Genomic DNA, 16355 nt, shown 5'->3' on the forward strand with positions numbered 1-16355 from the left:
TTATCTATAAAATCAATATATGAGTTTTTCTAACGTATAAATAAAAGCTTAGTTTAAATAAAAGTTATATTTAAAAGATACACAATGATAAAAATTATTATTATTTATACATTGTTATATGTAACGTAATACATAATTTCATTTATATTAATAATATATAAATTTGTTTATTACATGTTTTTCAGTATTCAACCTTTGTAAGCAGACACAACTATTATGGTATTTTCAGCATTACAATTAAGATGGGCCAGTTATTGTGATAAATTCAAGTTAGTTGTGTCAATCATTATATTGTAATAGAAATTTGTTTATATAAAATGTTGTTGCTAATTAACATAGGTCGTTAGTAATATAAAGTTTTTAAAGATTATATAACTATTTCATTTATATTGTAAAAAATCGTGTAATACGCGGGTCTATAAACTAGTTATATATATGTTTGTGTGCATGTATGAGTCGGTTTACATGGTTGGTTCCATGTTCCAATGTTCCAAAGTGAATTTTTAGAACCATTGACCCTAAACTATGAAGCTTGGATCTCAAACCGTCCTAACTATTAGGAGGAGATTACCTGCAACTAAAGTTATTTGACTGTTGATCGCAGCTTATATTAATTCTTAGAATTATTTGTTTCGCGAGCAGACGTATGAGACATTTGCCTCTGAATAGTTAAACATATACTGAGTTTGAATGGTAAGACCTCTTATCTGAATTGGTAAGACATTTGCTTCTAAATGGTTAAGCATGATACTAGCTCTTAGTGGTTTAGACCTCTTACTGGTTCAACACTTACCCATTCAGAAGTTGCCAAACTATTGGTGCAATTTTTGTGTCTGTCGCTTGTTCTAATTACGTCAGTAATGTACGGTCTTTGTTTATCGAGTCTGTCTGTAACGTTTTGGTCGAGTCGACCAAGTCAAGATATCCTCCTATCTTGACTTGGTATGACATTATCAATATAATGTATGTAAAACAGTTGCATGACTGCAGACTATTATGTTTGGTTTGTGTCTTAACTGTTTCTACACATTGTCTGTTGTTTGTTTGCTGTTGTAGCCCACCCACGAAGAACCATTCTTCGTGGGATATTCTCTCCATAAAAAACCTTCTTCGTCCTTGATCTGGTCTTTCGTGGGACTGATCCACGAAGAACCATAGTTCTTCTTGGGCTGAAGTTTTTCGTGGGCCTAGTAATATTCTTTGTAATGTTACTGGGCTGGGGTCTATATATAGCAGGCATGTGTTTCACAAAAAGGTTAAGAAAGCTTTGTGAGAGTCTGTAAACACTGTGTGTATGCGTTTGTAATTGTTCTCTTCCATTTAATCAAGATAGTGAATCTTTGGTTACGTGTTTGTGTTATACTTTGCTTTGGTTGCATTCTTACGTGGATTCCGCACTCGTAAGTGTGTTCTAATAACAAGGAAGTAGGTTTCTTGATCCTCCAAGTGGACCTACAAGTGGTATCAGAGCTTTGGCTCTCTTCATTGTTTAAAACCAAGCATAGTGAGTTGTTTAAGCAAGTTGTGAAGCATCTTGGAAGTGTTCTTGAGCTTAAAACAAGACATTTGAGTTTTTGTAAGAAAATGGCTTAAAAACTTAGGAAATCTTGTTGTTTTGCTGAAAATTTTTACAAAAACCTTGTTAAAGTACATGGAGACATGTTAAAATACGGGTTTTCTTGAAATTTCTTGCAAATCTTTAGCTCAATAACTTTTCCGTTGAAGTGTTTGACCGGAGAAGTCACCAGAATATTCCTTTTGTTGAAGGATATTCTTGTACTTTTTCAAAAATTAAATCTGTCGAATGTTTGTTTGTTAACTATTTTGGGTCATTCACCAAACAATTTTCTTGAGTTCAAGATAAGATTCTGTGTTTTAAGGTTACATTTCACCTACCATCCAGTGAAGAACCTACCTGGGAAGAACTACATCGACGAAGAACTAAGTGGCGAAGAACCTACCTGGGAAGAACTACTTGAGTATGGAACGGACCGTTTTTTTTTTTTTAAATAAATAATCTGGTTCAGGTTAAAACGGGTTCCGACTAAAATGAACTCATATTGAAATTAGTTTAGAAAAAAAAAAGCATCAATATAGGTTCACATGCTATATTTTTTATGGCAACTAATGGCGACATGTGGAATTGGTAGTGGTGTGACGGTGGTGGAGGCGGCAATGATGGTGGTGGTGACTAGTGGCAGAGCATGAACGAAAACTTAGTGGAGTCTGGACTCTCAAAATCCAAATCGGTGAAGGCCGGACTCTTTAAAATCCAACATTTTACCTTCCAATTCGTAGATTTAGAGTCAACTACAATCTATCTATCTATATATGTTACCTTAACCACTTTTGACATGTTGGGTATGTTTGGCACAAGTAGCTGGTGGCTGGTGGCTAGAAGCTAGTAGCTGGTGGCTGTAGGTGGTAGCTAGTAGTTGTAGCTTTTTAGATATATTTGGTGTTTGGCAGAGTACCTGTAGGTTTTAATAAAATATATAAAATGACCAAAATGGACATAACTAATAATTTATAAAGCTTGTGCAATAAAAAGTTCATTAGCTTTTGAGTTAAAATAGTCATTTTCACTAAAAGCTTGTAACTCCTTCTAAACGTTACTAGTAGGAGCATTCAACCAAAAGCTTCAATCTCCTAACCTAAAAGCTTCAAGCTCATTCAACCAAACAAGGTTTTTTATTGTGTAGGAGTTTTTTCTTAAAAGCTTAAAGCTAGAAGCTCCTAAATGATTTATGCCAAACATACCCGTTACCTGATCTGGTCGACTCACTCATCTTACAACCTCAAGATGATATTATATGCTTTGCCATCCTGAGATTAAGTTTTTCTCTTTCACACTTGCAACTTTTTTGTTGGGAAAAGGCGACGGTACCCTTGTAAATTTTAAAAGATTTATCAGAAAATTACAAACATAAAAACCCTCAAAAAAAAAAAAGTCTAAATCCCCATAAACAATCTAAAATTTTAGCCCTGTAGATTTTGGGTAATGTACTAAGCCCAAAACTCCCAAACACTATCAATCCAATTGGGCTTAGACACGACCCAATAGTTATTACAATGTAATGTATATAATCAGAAACCAATACTCCCCATCCACGGTGTAACTTTGACGAGAAACCAACCATAAAAGTAACTAATTAACCGTTAGGTTCCCTAAAACCGACAACAAAGCCCACTTGTGTTCAAATGTCACTTGGCTTGTGCATTACTCCTAACCACCATTTTTTTACAACGGCGAATTTCAGATTGAACGGAGTAGCTGCAGGTCGGCTTGCGAGACCGACCCACCGTCCTAACCGCCATTTAACTGTCACACAAAACAAACTTACTTGTATATATACCTCACAACCCAACTACATATTCACCCAACTACAAATTCTGGCCCGTTTGAACCATTTTATTTTCAGCTAATTTCCAACATTTGACTAACTAGGCCCCTAATCAAATATAACGCAACCAAAATTGACGTTTTTCCGTATAAACGGGCTAAAAAGTTGCCCGATTCAGATCTTTATACCTGAAAATATATAAATAAAATGCAAACATCTGGCACTTTTCCATTCGAAAAACGGGTCTAACATTCGGGTTTTAAGACGCAACAGTAGTTCCTTTAAATTACACAACAATCAACTTTACAGGTTACAAAACTGAACACCAGACATAAATGTGACTACAGCTACAGCTGAAGAATCAATCAATTGAATTGAAATATTTTTCTTTAAAAATGGACCGAAAGAATCATGAATCAATCAAACCATAAATGCAGATGGATGAATTACATTACCTGGTTATATTTTTTGACCGAAAACCAGATAATTTTGATCACAAGAAATTTGGAAAACGCAGGTTTTTTTTCTACACGTCGTATTTCTTTGGTTGTCTCCAGTTTGCCAAACTTCTTGATAAAGTACCGAGAATCGAGATTTTGCTTTGGGCTTTTCTGCCGTATAAACGCTTGGCTGCCAAATCTGAAAACTTTTTACCCTTCTCCATTGTCCGGTCAATCTAATAACAAAAAAAAAATAAAAAGAAATAATTTTTTTTTATTCAGTGGAGAAAATGAAAAATAGTTGAGACTGAAAACCAGACTGGGTAATGGTCGGCCGGTTCAATAGTAGACCTACAGCATATCTAATAGGTATATATATAAAATCGTTTATATTTACTTACCTAGAGTACGATAAAAAAAACAGATTAAATGTTTTTTAAAAAAAAATACTGCATACAACTGTAGTGCAAAATAGAAAACAACACCAAGAAAACCAACCAGCTAATTGTTAAATTGTATTATGTTATGTATATGAGATATGTTTTTTATTTGAGTTGAGATTTCGATACAAAAGAGTATGAGAGCGTAGTTTATGTATACCTTATATATATATAGAACTTATGAAAAGGGGTATGTGTCAAATGGATTAAGTATATAACTATGAAAAACAAACATGACAATAAATCGGATCAAATGGATATTACGTATTAGATTAGGACAAAAAAAAAGGATTAAGTTAACCGGGCCGCATGGTTTGTGAAACCCCATTCAGTCGGGGTTAGGCTGGTTTTTCCCATCTTTGGACCGCCCAGAAGAACGAGCTCTCATTAGCTTAAACTAGGGGTGTCAATCGTGTCGGGTTGGCGGGTTGATGAGTTGGCGGGTTGTGGGTTGAAATGTGCAACCCGAAGCCGACCCATATTATTATTTGCGTCAAAGATTTCAACCCCAACCCGCACACACATAAATTCGGGTTAAGTAGTCAACTCAAACACGACCCGTTTAACCCATTTTTTAAAAAAAAATGAGTCATACATGTTGACGAGTTATAAGCGGGTTGTTGGGTTGTAAAGGGTTATCGATAACGTGTTTAATGGTGAGTACGAGTGTGACAAGTAAATCATATGATGTATTTAAACTAACATTATTATAACTACCCATGTAAATGAAAAACGAAAAAAACAAACAAAAATATATTTTTTTCTAAATACCTAAACGGGTTAACTGGTCAACCCGAACTCAACCCATTTTTAAACAGTCGTGTTAAACCTGTTTTTTTTTTCATGTCGGGTTTTGGTCGGATTTCGGGTCGTGTCAATAATTTCCGCCCTTAGCTTAAACCAAAGACAGGACCAATGACCATAATATCCGGCAGCTGGTTTGGTCAGTCGAGCCCTGTTTTTGTATTCTGTGAACATTTTGCAGTTTTCAATAAAGACAAATTAGTAAATTTAGAGTGGAAGTTGGCCAAGAAACATTATGTACATTTTGAGAAAAAGGGTATTACTACGAGGGTGGGTTTACGTTGGATGCAGGGGCGTAGTATTTAAGGGGCCGGGAGGGGCGCCCGACCCCCCGAACTTTTCGCTCAGTAGTGTTGTACATGTAGTTTTCGTATAAAATTTTTTGGGTATATACGTTTTCGACCCCCGGTTCTATAGAAATTTTTGGGTATATACGTTTTCGACCCCCCCCCCCCCCCGACAAAAACTTCAAGCTTCGCCACTGGTTGGATGTGACTATTAAAATAACACAAGCAATTATTACTGGAATATAAATATATAATAAATCGTACCTTGTGTATTTTCCCATTCCTTAAATGGTACCGGATACCAGACCAATTGATAGACTGAGAAAAATGTGAGCGGATTGCTGAGATCGGGTATAAGAAGTTATCCACCACCATTGCAACAAACACCTGCTCATAGTCATCAGTTTGACTTGATCAAAACAAACGAGGTTCATGTTGACCTTTTAGGGTAAAACTGTAAAAATAAGAATCCACCATAATAATAAATAATATATTTTAGAAGTAAATAACTTACCAGACACCAATTATAAGCACTGAGCGAGAGTGGAGGTGCCTCGGGAGACAACATGTTGCATAGCCGAACTTCTATTCTTGTCAAATTCCACATTGAAAGAAGTTCAATGATGGTGCATATGACAAGACAGCCAACGAGTCTCAACCCTACGGAAAACGACAAAAAAAAACAATAAAATAAATTGTAAATATGTAAACCCTTTCACAGTTTTACATGATTTGTTTCAAATGTGTAATAGCGACACACGCAAACGAAAACTATCATTTATTGTGTAATAAGAAGAAAACGATGGTGAGCTTATTATGGTTTAGAGGTGGCAATTTCGACACATTTAAGAGTTGACTTTGGTCAAACATGTAAAACAAAATGTGGCTTTACAAGAATGGGTCATCAGATCTATAACACATCTTGAATCATTTTAATCAAGAAATCATGATATCTTTTCAAATTCCAAGTATTATTATTTTTTGTAATCATATATGACATTAGTTATTTATAAAGACTAAAAATTATATAAAAGTGTTTACTTATGAATGGGTAGATTCAGGTTATGTTTTATGACTTTTATCTCTTAACAGATCAATATAATTAGTTTAAAAATAATAAAATTATATTAAAAGAAGAAAATAAAAAGAAGCTTAAAGGGAAACAGGTCAAATGGGAAAAAAGGCATCCGAAGTGTATTTTATTGTAGAGCATTAATATCATTGTATACAAAAGACTGTATTAGTGAGTAATTTTTGACCCGTTTAACGATTTTCCCCTCTCAAATCTTTGCTTGCATAAAAAGTTTTTTTTCAAGACAACATAGCACAACCCATTTTGACCCATTAACCACCCAGCGTGACCCGAACCCAGATCTGTTGCATAAAGCGAAAGAAGAAAAAGAACTTACCATTCGGGTTGAGAACATGTTCTTCGGCGGAATTATACTTAAATTGAAATCCTAGTGCTGCTGCAACATGAAAGATAGCCATAATATACGGGGATACGAATCCCCAAGAAAGGTAGCAGTGCACAGAAAACAGAGCCCGGTTCATTATCCAATTTACATATGTTGTGTAGGACTCCAAGACGAATGTTTGTTTCCTCAAATAGTTCCAGTACCTATACAACACATATAACAGATAAAAGTTTTGTTGGTCTTATAATTTACTATCTAAGAGTGTTCTACTATGTATATTCAGACCGTGAAAATGTAAGATCACTGGCAAGAGGATGAGGGAAAACCGCAACTGGAGGTGACGTGATGAGCCTCTTATTAGCACCTAAAAAAGAAAAAAATATGAGCAACTGGGAGTAGATCCTCCACTAAAAAAGATTAAATATGGTATAAAATACTGTTTTAAGAAACCTTATGTTTCAAGTAAGCCACTATTTGAGAGAAATATATCGTCATGTCATGATATGAAATCACAGTGAAATTGTAATGATAGCAAAGAACCATTCTGTACTGATATACGGTTCAAGACATACATCGAAACAGAGCCACAACCTTGGTTTTAAAATGTGCGCATCACATGATGCGTTTGATGCGGTCTGATGCGACGCCTTACGCAGCTGACCAGTATTTGAACAAATTGGACCGTGATTGAAAAGGGTCTGAGCTTTTTAAATCTGATTGAACAAATCTGACCATTGATCGAGCAAAATTGGTTTGAGTATTTGAACAAACTAGACCATCGATTGAACAAATCTGACTAGAAATTATGAGAATATCTTATTTTTTAGTATTTAAATTTTAGCAAGTTAAAATATTATCCATACATACTTTCTTAGTATTTTTAATAACAAATGCCTCACATACGTGATGCTCACGCATCGAATCGCTACGCGCTTTTCAAAACCAAGGCCACAACATAACACAAGTCTTGCTCGAAAATCTTGATAACAAAATAAGAAATAACTGGATAAACAATATATAAATAAATAAATAAATAAATAATATGATTACCAGCTATAGCTGCAAGAGTCATATCATCAGAGTAACCACCATCAGAAAGTTGTGTCACAACACCATGTTTGTCAGTTCTGAAATCGTCTGCATGCATCTGCAAATAAGAAGAAAAGATCCTATATATCAATAAATAAATATATATAGAACTTTAATTGCAAGTCAAACTAAGATAAATGTTTCTTGCCATCATGCAGCCTCCCCAAAGAAAAAAGGTCCTTCCACCAGTTGCAAAACCCATTGAACATGGCTGTAAAGAGAATGATGTTTAGTCGAATAAACAAGAATTTTAAACTTAAAAGATCTCAACTTGAAGAGTCTTGTCATTACAAATTAAAAAAGAAAAGCTAACCAAACATAAATTATAAATAGTGAATGTTGGAAACGAACAGATTGAATGAGCCAGATAACGGCTAATTCTTTCAACATCCCTAAGGGTATTAAGGTTGCTTAAAACATTATTGCCCTAATAAAAGAGTAAAATGCCATTTTCATCCCTGAGATTTGGCTGGTCTTGCGACTTTCATCCAAAGGTTTGTTTTTTTCGCATCTGAGTCCAAAAGGTTTGAAATCTTGCCATTTTATCCGACCCTGTTAACTCCGTCCATTTTTAAACGTTAAATAAGGGGTATTTTCGTCCTTTTACCTATTTGCTTGTTTATTTATTTATTTATTTATATACAAATAGGTAAGAAGACAAAAATACCCCTGAGTCCCTGACTTAACATTAAAAAATGGATGGAGTCAACGGGTCGGATGAAAATGACAAGATTTTAAAGTTGAACCCTTTGGATTCAGATGCGAAAAAACAAACCTTTGGATGAAAATCGCAAAACCGGCCAAACTTTGGGGACGACAAATGGCATTTTACTCCTAATAAAAATTACAAATAAGTGGTTAAGTTATGCATATTGTATAAAAATTCTATTGTTTCCATACTGGCTCGACATAGTTAGCCTGTTTCCTTTGTACCTATTTTTAATATAAAACAAAACCCGAATCGACCCGCTTATAAGTAAATGAGTTAAAATTGCCACTTTATAGTAATTACAAATACAAGACATGTGAAAGAGGATGTGTTTTACCATGTGATATTCATAAATACAGTAACTTCCCAAACTTCCAGACGGTAAATCAAGCGGGTAACCAGTTTGAATAAATATCTGCATAAATTGAAAAAGATGACAATTAAGCCCGTTGTTAAACTTTGAAAACAAAAAGAAAGAAAACGTTAAATTCAAGAACTAAGTACCATCTATAAGTAGATGGAAGAGATGTGCATCACAGCGTGATTATACCTCGGGATTCTTTATCATCTCTGCAGTTAGGGCTCCAATTGACCCAGGATGCAACCTAACATCATCGTCGAGAAACAACACGTATTTGCTGTCTTTATGCATTTTTTCCACACCAACCTACAATTCAAACCATATTACAAAATTAGTTAAGTACATTATTTTATACTATGCTGGATCAAAAAAAGAGAAAAATTAAAAAAACAGTTCATGTTTTTGTATGCCATAGTGGGTACTGGGTTTGTATTTCATGCCAACTAGTTTTTTTACCCGTACACGAGGTGATAAATTATAGACTACAATCAACCCAACTTGTTTCCAAACTAAACTTACGTTGAAACGTAGAATAATCCGAATTCATACCGTTGAATGAAAATGTATTATATTTAACCCGACTTGTTTCCAAAGAAAATTTATGTCGAAACGAAAACCAACTCAAAACGTACATAAAATAAACACGTGTGTTGGCGTCGTACGCGGCGTGATAAAGTATAGACTACAATCGACCTGACTCGTTTCCGAACTAAATTTACATCGAAACATATGCTAACTCAAATTTATATCGTCGAATGAAAACGTATTATATTTGACCTGACTTGTTTCCAAACAAAATCTACATCAAAACGTAGTCCAACTCAAAACGTACATAAAATAAACCATTATATAATTGAGCTGACTCGTTTCCAAACAAAAATTACGTTAAAGAGTAGACAAACTTGAATTTATACCGACACATACATAAAAATAAAAAGATAAAAACGTAAGAAATTAGTTTCAGGGTAAACTCGAAACTTTAGAAACTTGAGGGGAACAAAGTGACGAATTAAAAGTTAAAGGGTTAGTTTTGACATTATTGCAAAGTTGGGGGTAGAACGGGTCGGTGGGTATATAAAATATGGCACGAAGAGGTCCAAAATGTTAAGCAACTCCGTGTTTTTATTCTAGCCTCAAAAGTTCAAAATAAAGGAACCACCCGAGCCCATATTAACCTATAAAAGGTTTATAATAATGAATCTAGGTTCCTAATTATGAAAAGAAATAAAAATTATCTAAGAAGGATTTGCAGCATACCAACTGATTATGAACTTTTTGACTACATGTTGTGGATGGGCCAGCTACAATTAACCTTGCATCAACATCATCCTGCACAAATGCAAAACAAGTAAGGGAGAGAATATAAACAGTAAAACAGAAAAGTGCCCATATATAGTTCAAAAGTGCATATATTCAGAGTTACGTTTTTAAATAATGGAAGTAAAAGAGAATCCCATTATTTTACTTCTTAACAGTTAAACATAACTGAAGTAAGAAGACTAAGAAAAAAAATGTTGGTGGTGCATAATATTTAATTACCTTAAAATCTAATAATAAACGAGATACAGCATGATAAGCTGGGTCTTCAGTACTATCCACAATAAATAGAAACTCCAGTGGACCACCATAAAGAGAAGTTAACTGCATGCAGCAATCCATACTATTAAGTGTCATAAGTACAAAGAAACTTTAAAGCTTAAAGTAAAGAATCCCCCAGAGAACCTATCATGAGTGGGACACATAAGTTTGATATATAGGGCATGACAATTACTCATAGTCACCGTTAAGATATCGATATTACCAATATTTTGTAATGATTGTAAACAGATAAATGGTGACCTTAATTGAAACATTGCAAAAACAAAATGTAGCATTTATTTCTGAGCTTACCAAAAAAAGAGTAAAATGCTATTTTCGTCCCTGAGGTTTGGCCGGTTTTGCGACTTTCGTCCAAAGGTTTGTTTTTTCGCATCTAAATCCAGAAGGTTTGAAATCTTGCCATTTTCATCCAGCTCTTTAACTCCATCCATTTTCTCCGTTAAGTCAAGAGTTTTTTCGTTTTTTTTGTTAACTTAAAGGGCAATTCGGTTTTTTTTCACTTTATGTACAAGTAATGAAAACATAACAAATAGGTAAAAAGACAGAAATACCCCTGACTTAACGGAGCCGGATGAAAATGGCAAGAATTTCAAACCTTTTGGATCCAGATGCGGAAAAACAAACCTTTGAACGAAATTTGCAAAACTAGCCATACCTCAGGGACGAAAATGAAATTTTACTCCAAAAACATAATTTATGGCATTTATTTTGGGATGATGAGAATGAGAGTAAAAATTAGTTATTATATCAGAAGAGACATCTCAATATGTATGGAGCATTGTAACATGGATTGGTAAGAAAAAAGAAAACTATTATCTCGATGTCCAAATATATAGAGAACGTGCATTCTTATGTGGAACGATTACATTTATGCATTTTGTATGGTACCTGGGTTCTCCAGTTGTGCAAGTTGTGTTCTCCAAAACCCTTCAAGGGCATTACAACTGTGACACCTGGCAATTTGACCTGGGTTGAATGTTCTAGGTCATGAATATCATGACTGAGAAATGCAAAGGGATTGCCATCTTTCATACATTTTTTCATCTGCCTTGTTTCTCTGTTTCTGCGAGTGATAAGAATGAAGTTTTGTTAAGTTCAAAAGAGGTTTTACTAGAAAGGTAAATACATATAAAAAGGTTTTTGTAGGGGGGGGGGGGGGGGGGGGGGGATAGTGCACGGTCCTCCCAACCACCGGAGTGATCCCACTCCGGGAGGCGGGAGCCGCTACCCGACCAAGCTAGCTCCGCGGTGAATTCCCCTTGCCGAGTTCTTACCCTGGGCATTTCCATGTAAAGACTCGAACCCGGTACCTCTGGGAAGAGGTGGGTGTCGGTGGCCAACTGGGCTACCCCAGTTGGTTTATAAAAAGGTTTTTGTAGCAAATGCCAAAAAATGATTAATGATAGATTATAAATATCAACTTGATACCTCACATAAGCTGCACCAGCCCATCCAGCAGCCAGAAGTAAGCATATTACACATCCCTGCAGCATGAATATTTCCTCATATAAATGAACAATATGCTAGTGTGACAAAGAGTTAATTACATAGTTAGTCCCTGTGGTTTGCACAAAATAACATACTTAGGTACTAATAGTTTAAAATCACCTTCTAGGGTATTAACTTTTCATTTTGTAACGTTTGGAGGTATTAACTTCTAGGGTATTAACATAGTTAGTCCTTGTGGTTTGCACAAAATCACATACTTAGTTACTAACAGAATGTGATTTTAAGCCTACAAATATCGTTAATACCTCCAAACGTTAAAAAATGAAAAGTTAATACCCTAGAATGTGATTTTAAACTATTAGTACCTAAGTATGTTATTTTGTGCAAACCACAGGGACTAACTATGTAAATAACTCTGTGACAAATGAAGAATTGAAGAATAAAGAAAAATGGCAGCTCCCCAGAATAAGTTTATTAAAGAGTTTTCAAAGTTCAATATTACAACACAAGTGCCTTAAGCAATATGATCTAACAACCTATGAAGTATGAACAGCAGGGATACTCCTCCAATAAAACACAACACCATCCCCATTCTTGGCTAACAGTCAGTTTCAAAACAATGTGAGGACAAAACACTGTTTCCCGTTATCACTTTTACTATGTGTGTTCACTGTTCACTGTGATATTGAATTCAGTTATTCAACCCAGAAATAACCCAAACATTTCTTAATTCCACATATTACACCTGGGATTTGTGTACACACTGTACAGCAAATCGTCAACTATGGAGTGCATTTTCTAACATGGTATTTACATTGAGTTCAACAAATCAATAAGCAACACACAAAATAACCTACTTTTAATTTCAAACTTTCAATCATAGCATTCTAAACATTTACTCACATTAGTTATGGGCATATACTTAAATCTTGCACAACTGTTTTGCCAATAAAGGATAGGTCATACCAGAACCTAGGAAATGTTCAAGACGGGTTTTTTCATCCAATATAACCCTAAGTCTAATGAATTTATTGTGTGTGTTAATATACACAGTCATGAATCAACTCCACTCTAAGGCTGGAGGGTGTGGGGGCGCCACCCCCGCCAACTCAGCAAGTATAGCGCCCACGGGGCTCCATCACCACACCCTCCATTTTAAGAGGGGGGCGCCATACCTTCATCGCCACCATGGTAACGCCAAACTTGAAGGGTTCAGGTGGGGCCCAATAGTTTTAAACCAATGAAATTTTTTTTTTAATTTTGTTTAATAGGGGCTGAGGTGGATCCTAGGTGGCGCTGACGTGGCCTGATAAAGCCCTTAGGGGGCTCCAACCACACCCTCCAGCCTAAACAAAATCCCACAATAAGAAGAAAACCGTCAGGATGTTGTTTTTATTCACAGCACTAAGAGGGAAAGGATATTTAAGGCAAGAAAATGAAATTTCTTGTAACGAACAGATCAATTTACCAGAGTGTTAACTCCCTTTGTTAAAGTACAAAAACAGATATATATTATTTCTCACTTTGAGGTCTAGTAGACTAACTTTTATAACCTAGATTTTTATAAACTGAGCCTCTCTAGACTCCACTGCATTAAACCTTTAAAAAAACCACAAACACATTTTTTTGTGTTTAGTTAAAACAAACTCCTTGATTCTTACCAACGGCAACAACCAGATTCAAACCTTGCATGTGTTTATTTATAGGGGTGAGCATGGTGCGGTTCGGTTATTACCTATAACCGAAACCATAACCGTACACTGCGGTTATCAAAAAATCATAACCGTTCGGTTTCGGTTAATGCGGTTTCGGTTAATCGGTTATTGCGGTTAATGCGGTTTCGGTTCGGTTATAGGTCGGTTGTTTTGTTTCTAATGTTGGACTTTAAATGTGTGGGTCATGGTTAGTGTAAAATGTAACGGGCCAATAAGGTTGGGTCATGGTTAAAAGTTAAAACATTCAAATACTTCACCAAAGATACATATAAATTAGGCCATGGTTAAGCATTTAAATACAAACTTAAGGACCTATGGTCCTACGGATTTGGCTATATTTAAAATATTCGGTTCGGTTCGGTTATTTGCGGTTATGAAAATAAGAATAACCATAATCGAACCGCAAAAATTGGTTATTAAAAATATAAATAACCAACCCTTCGGTTATTTCGGTTATCGGTTATTCCGGTTCGGTTTTTTCGGTTATTTCGGTTACGGTTCGGTTAATCCGGTTGTATGCTCACCCCTATTTATTTATCAGCTTAAGTAACGCAAAAACAAACTGTTCTTAAATCTTAATTATGCAAAACACTAAAACCTAAAATCACAATAAACTTCATCCTCACCACTACAACATCAACTCAAATCCAACATAACTATCACATCTCATCCACACAAAAACACTCATCACAATTCATTAATCCATACGCATTATACACACAATCGTAACCCGATTCAACAAAACAATCACCAGATTTAACCCTTGCATGTGTTTATTTGGCAGCTTGACTAATGCAACAAACACTAAAACCTAATTTGCAATAAACTTCATTCTCAACATTACAACATCAACTCAAAGTCTCAAACCACAAGTAATTCCAGGTTAACTGTCATATCGATCTTCATCCACACAAAAACACTCATCATAATTCATCAACTCATAAGCATTACACGCGAATACAATCCGATTCAACTAAACAATCACCAGATCCATTACAACAAACAGCTACAAGTAAATCAAAACCTAACATAACATTATCATCATCATTATCACTAACAGTATCAATATATAGGAAACAAAATAAGCAAAAACCGCACCTGGATCTGAACAAAAACGGCGAACGGACTACACAAAGCTCTGCTGATTGAAAACAATAACGAATCTATCGAATCTAACGCCGACATGATCTCAATCATGACCTAATCTATGAAACTGAGCCTGAAACCCTAGCCTGTAGCCAGTGATGTCGAAATTGAGTTAAAATTGAGGCGGAAAACGGTTGAAATTGAAGCAGGAATGGATAATTTATAGGTGTTATTGTCACTTTCTCTTTCTTTCTCTCAGATCGCCATGATCGAAGAAGAAGAAAGGACAGTGATGGAGGAGAGAGAAGAAGAAGAAGGGTTAAATGTGAAGACCGCGTAATTTATATTTTCAAAGGACCGGATGGGATTTCATAAAAGAGGTTCCGTCACACTATCTACAATGTTGTGGCTTGTGGTCCCCACTTATAATAAAAACAGCTGTTTTTTGAAAAACTTTTTTGCTCAAATTTGTTTTATTTTATTTATCGTAGAGCGGTGACCACCTTACGCGACAAAGACATACATACTGGTAAAGTGTGTGATCACGTAATGGTATATAATTAGGTAATATGTTAATCTGTCATACTCAAATTAAAGAGAAAAAAACGGTTCGTATTTATAATGTGATTTTTTTTTAGAAAAAAAAAAACATTATGAAGGTTTAGAATCGTGATGAAACTTGCATGTGTTAGGAAGCTTTAGCTCTAAAAAAATTGTATCATATACTTTTTATAGTTTGTAATTACTTAATTTCTAAAAAATATGTTAAATTACATTATTGTCTTTTTGTATGCGTTATAATATAGTATAGATATAGATATATTTGATTAAAAAAATGTTAGATAAGTAGCTTAAGCTTTTAAGGTTAGGTCTAACGGAGTTGATCTGTTTAACCGTTTAATATGCAGTTTGTATTCCGTCTAACAACCCGGCTCGTCAACTTATGAATAAACTTGTTCAAATTGGTGTAATGAATTCGGGTTGTTGTTTTATTATCTTTATAGTTGTTTTATATTTTGGTTTTAATGCTTAAAGTTTTTTTATTAGTTAGTTAAGACTTACGAGTATATTGTTTTAACTAACATCTTTTGTAAGATTATAAGAGTTTGACTATGATATTGGTGGTTTCGATCTATAGGAAAGGGAAACAACACGGTTATACCTAGGGTTGTTCTTTTTTATCCGAAACTCGAAATTCGATCCGAATTCGAAGTCATCCGAACTCGAATTAGAGAATAACCGGAAAACCCGAACCCGACCAACCCGAACCTTAAATGGTTCGGTTATCGGGTCACTTTTTCCCAACCAAAAACCTGAACAACCCGACCCGAATAACTCGAAACTTGAAACCCGAATAAAACCCCGAACATTAGTTGTCTTTTTTTATATATGCGATTTGATTTGGCATGTTTTGTATTTGAAAAAATAAGTTTTGAAACTTTTGAATATCATCATACCATATTGTTAAATGATGTTTGAATTGTGATGATATTTTTTTAACAACATGATATATTTGATGATATTTTCTAAAAAAAAACATTCTTTTTTTTCATTTTACATCTAAACCCAAAAACCGAATAACCCAACCCAAACTAACCCAAATAACCCATACCC

The 16355-nt window shown here is 34.9% G+C and overlaps 1 protein-coding gene across 1 annotated transcript; it reads right to left on the reverse strand.

Annotated features, from left to right (window-relative positions):
- Positions 1 to 3575: 3575 nt before the first annotated feature.
- LOC110889153 lies at positions 3576 to 15088 on the reverse strand. Its single transcript, XM_022136666.2, has 14 exons — positions 14754 to 15088; positions 11920 to 11975; positions 11380 to 11554; positions 10432 to 10533; positions 10150 to 10221; positions 9082 to 9198; positions 8869 to 8946; positions 7971 to 8033; positions 7784 to 7880; positions 7019 to 7097; positions 6725 to 6936; positions 5830 to 5975; positions 5580 to 5702; positions 3576 to 4020 (listed from the first exon to the last, which is right to left on the reverse strand). The coding sequence occupies exons 1-14, from the start codon at positions 14850 to 14852 to the stop codon at positions 3871 to 3873; spliced, it is 1569 nt and encodes a 522-aa protein (XP_021992358.1). The 5' UTR covers positions 14853 to 15088; the 3' UTR covers positions 3576 to 3870.
- Positions 15089 to 16355: the final 1267 nt, after the last annotated feature.

This window comes from Helianthus annuus, chromosome 11, assembly GCF_002127325.2.
Source record: "Helianthus annuus cultivar XRQ/B chromosome 11, HanXRQr2.0-SUNRISE, whole genome shotgun sequence".
Classification (NCBI taxonomy): domain Eukaryota; kingdom Viridiplantae; phylum Streptophyta; class Magnoliopsida; order Asterales; family Asteraceae; genus Helianthus; species Helianthus annuus.

What these genes read in the sequence shown, in the direction of transcription:
- LOC110889153 (XM_022136666.2), bottom strand. Translation starts at nt 14,852, where the DNA reads ATGATTGAGATCATGTCGGCGTTAGATTCGATAGATTCGTTATTGTTT. An exon ending in AAAAAGTTCATAATCAGTTG is followed by an intron (nt 9,199 to 10,149) that starts GTATGCTGCAAA and finishes TTTGAATTGTAG; the next exon opens with GTTGGTGTGGAAAAAATGCA. An exon ending in ACATGTTCTCAACCCGAATG is followed by an intron (nt 5,976 to 6,724) that starts GTAAGTTCTTTT and finishes CGTTTTCCGTAG; the next exon opens with GGTTGAGACTCGTTGGCTGT.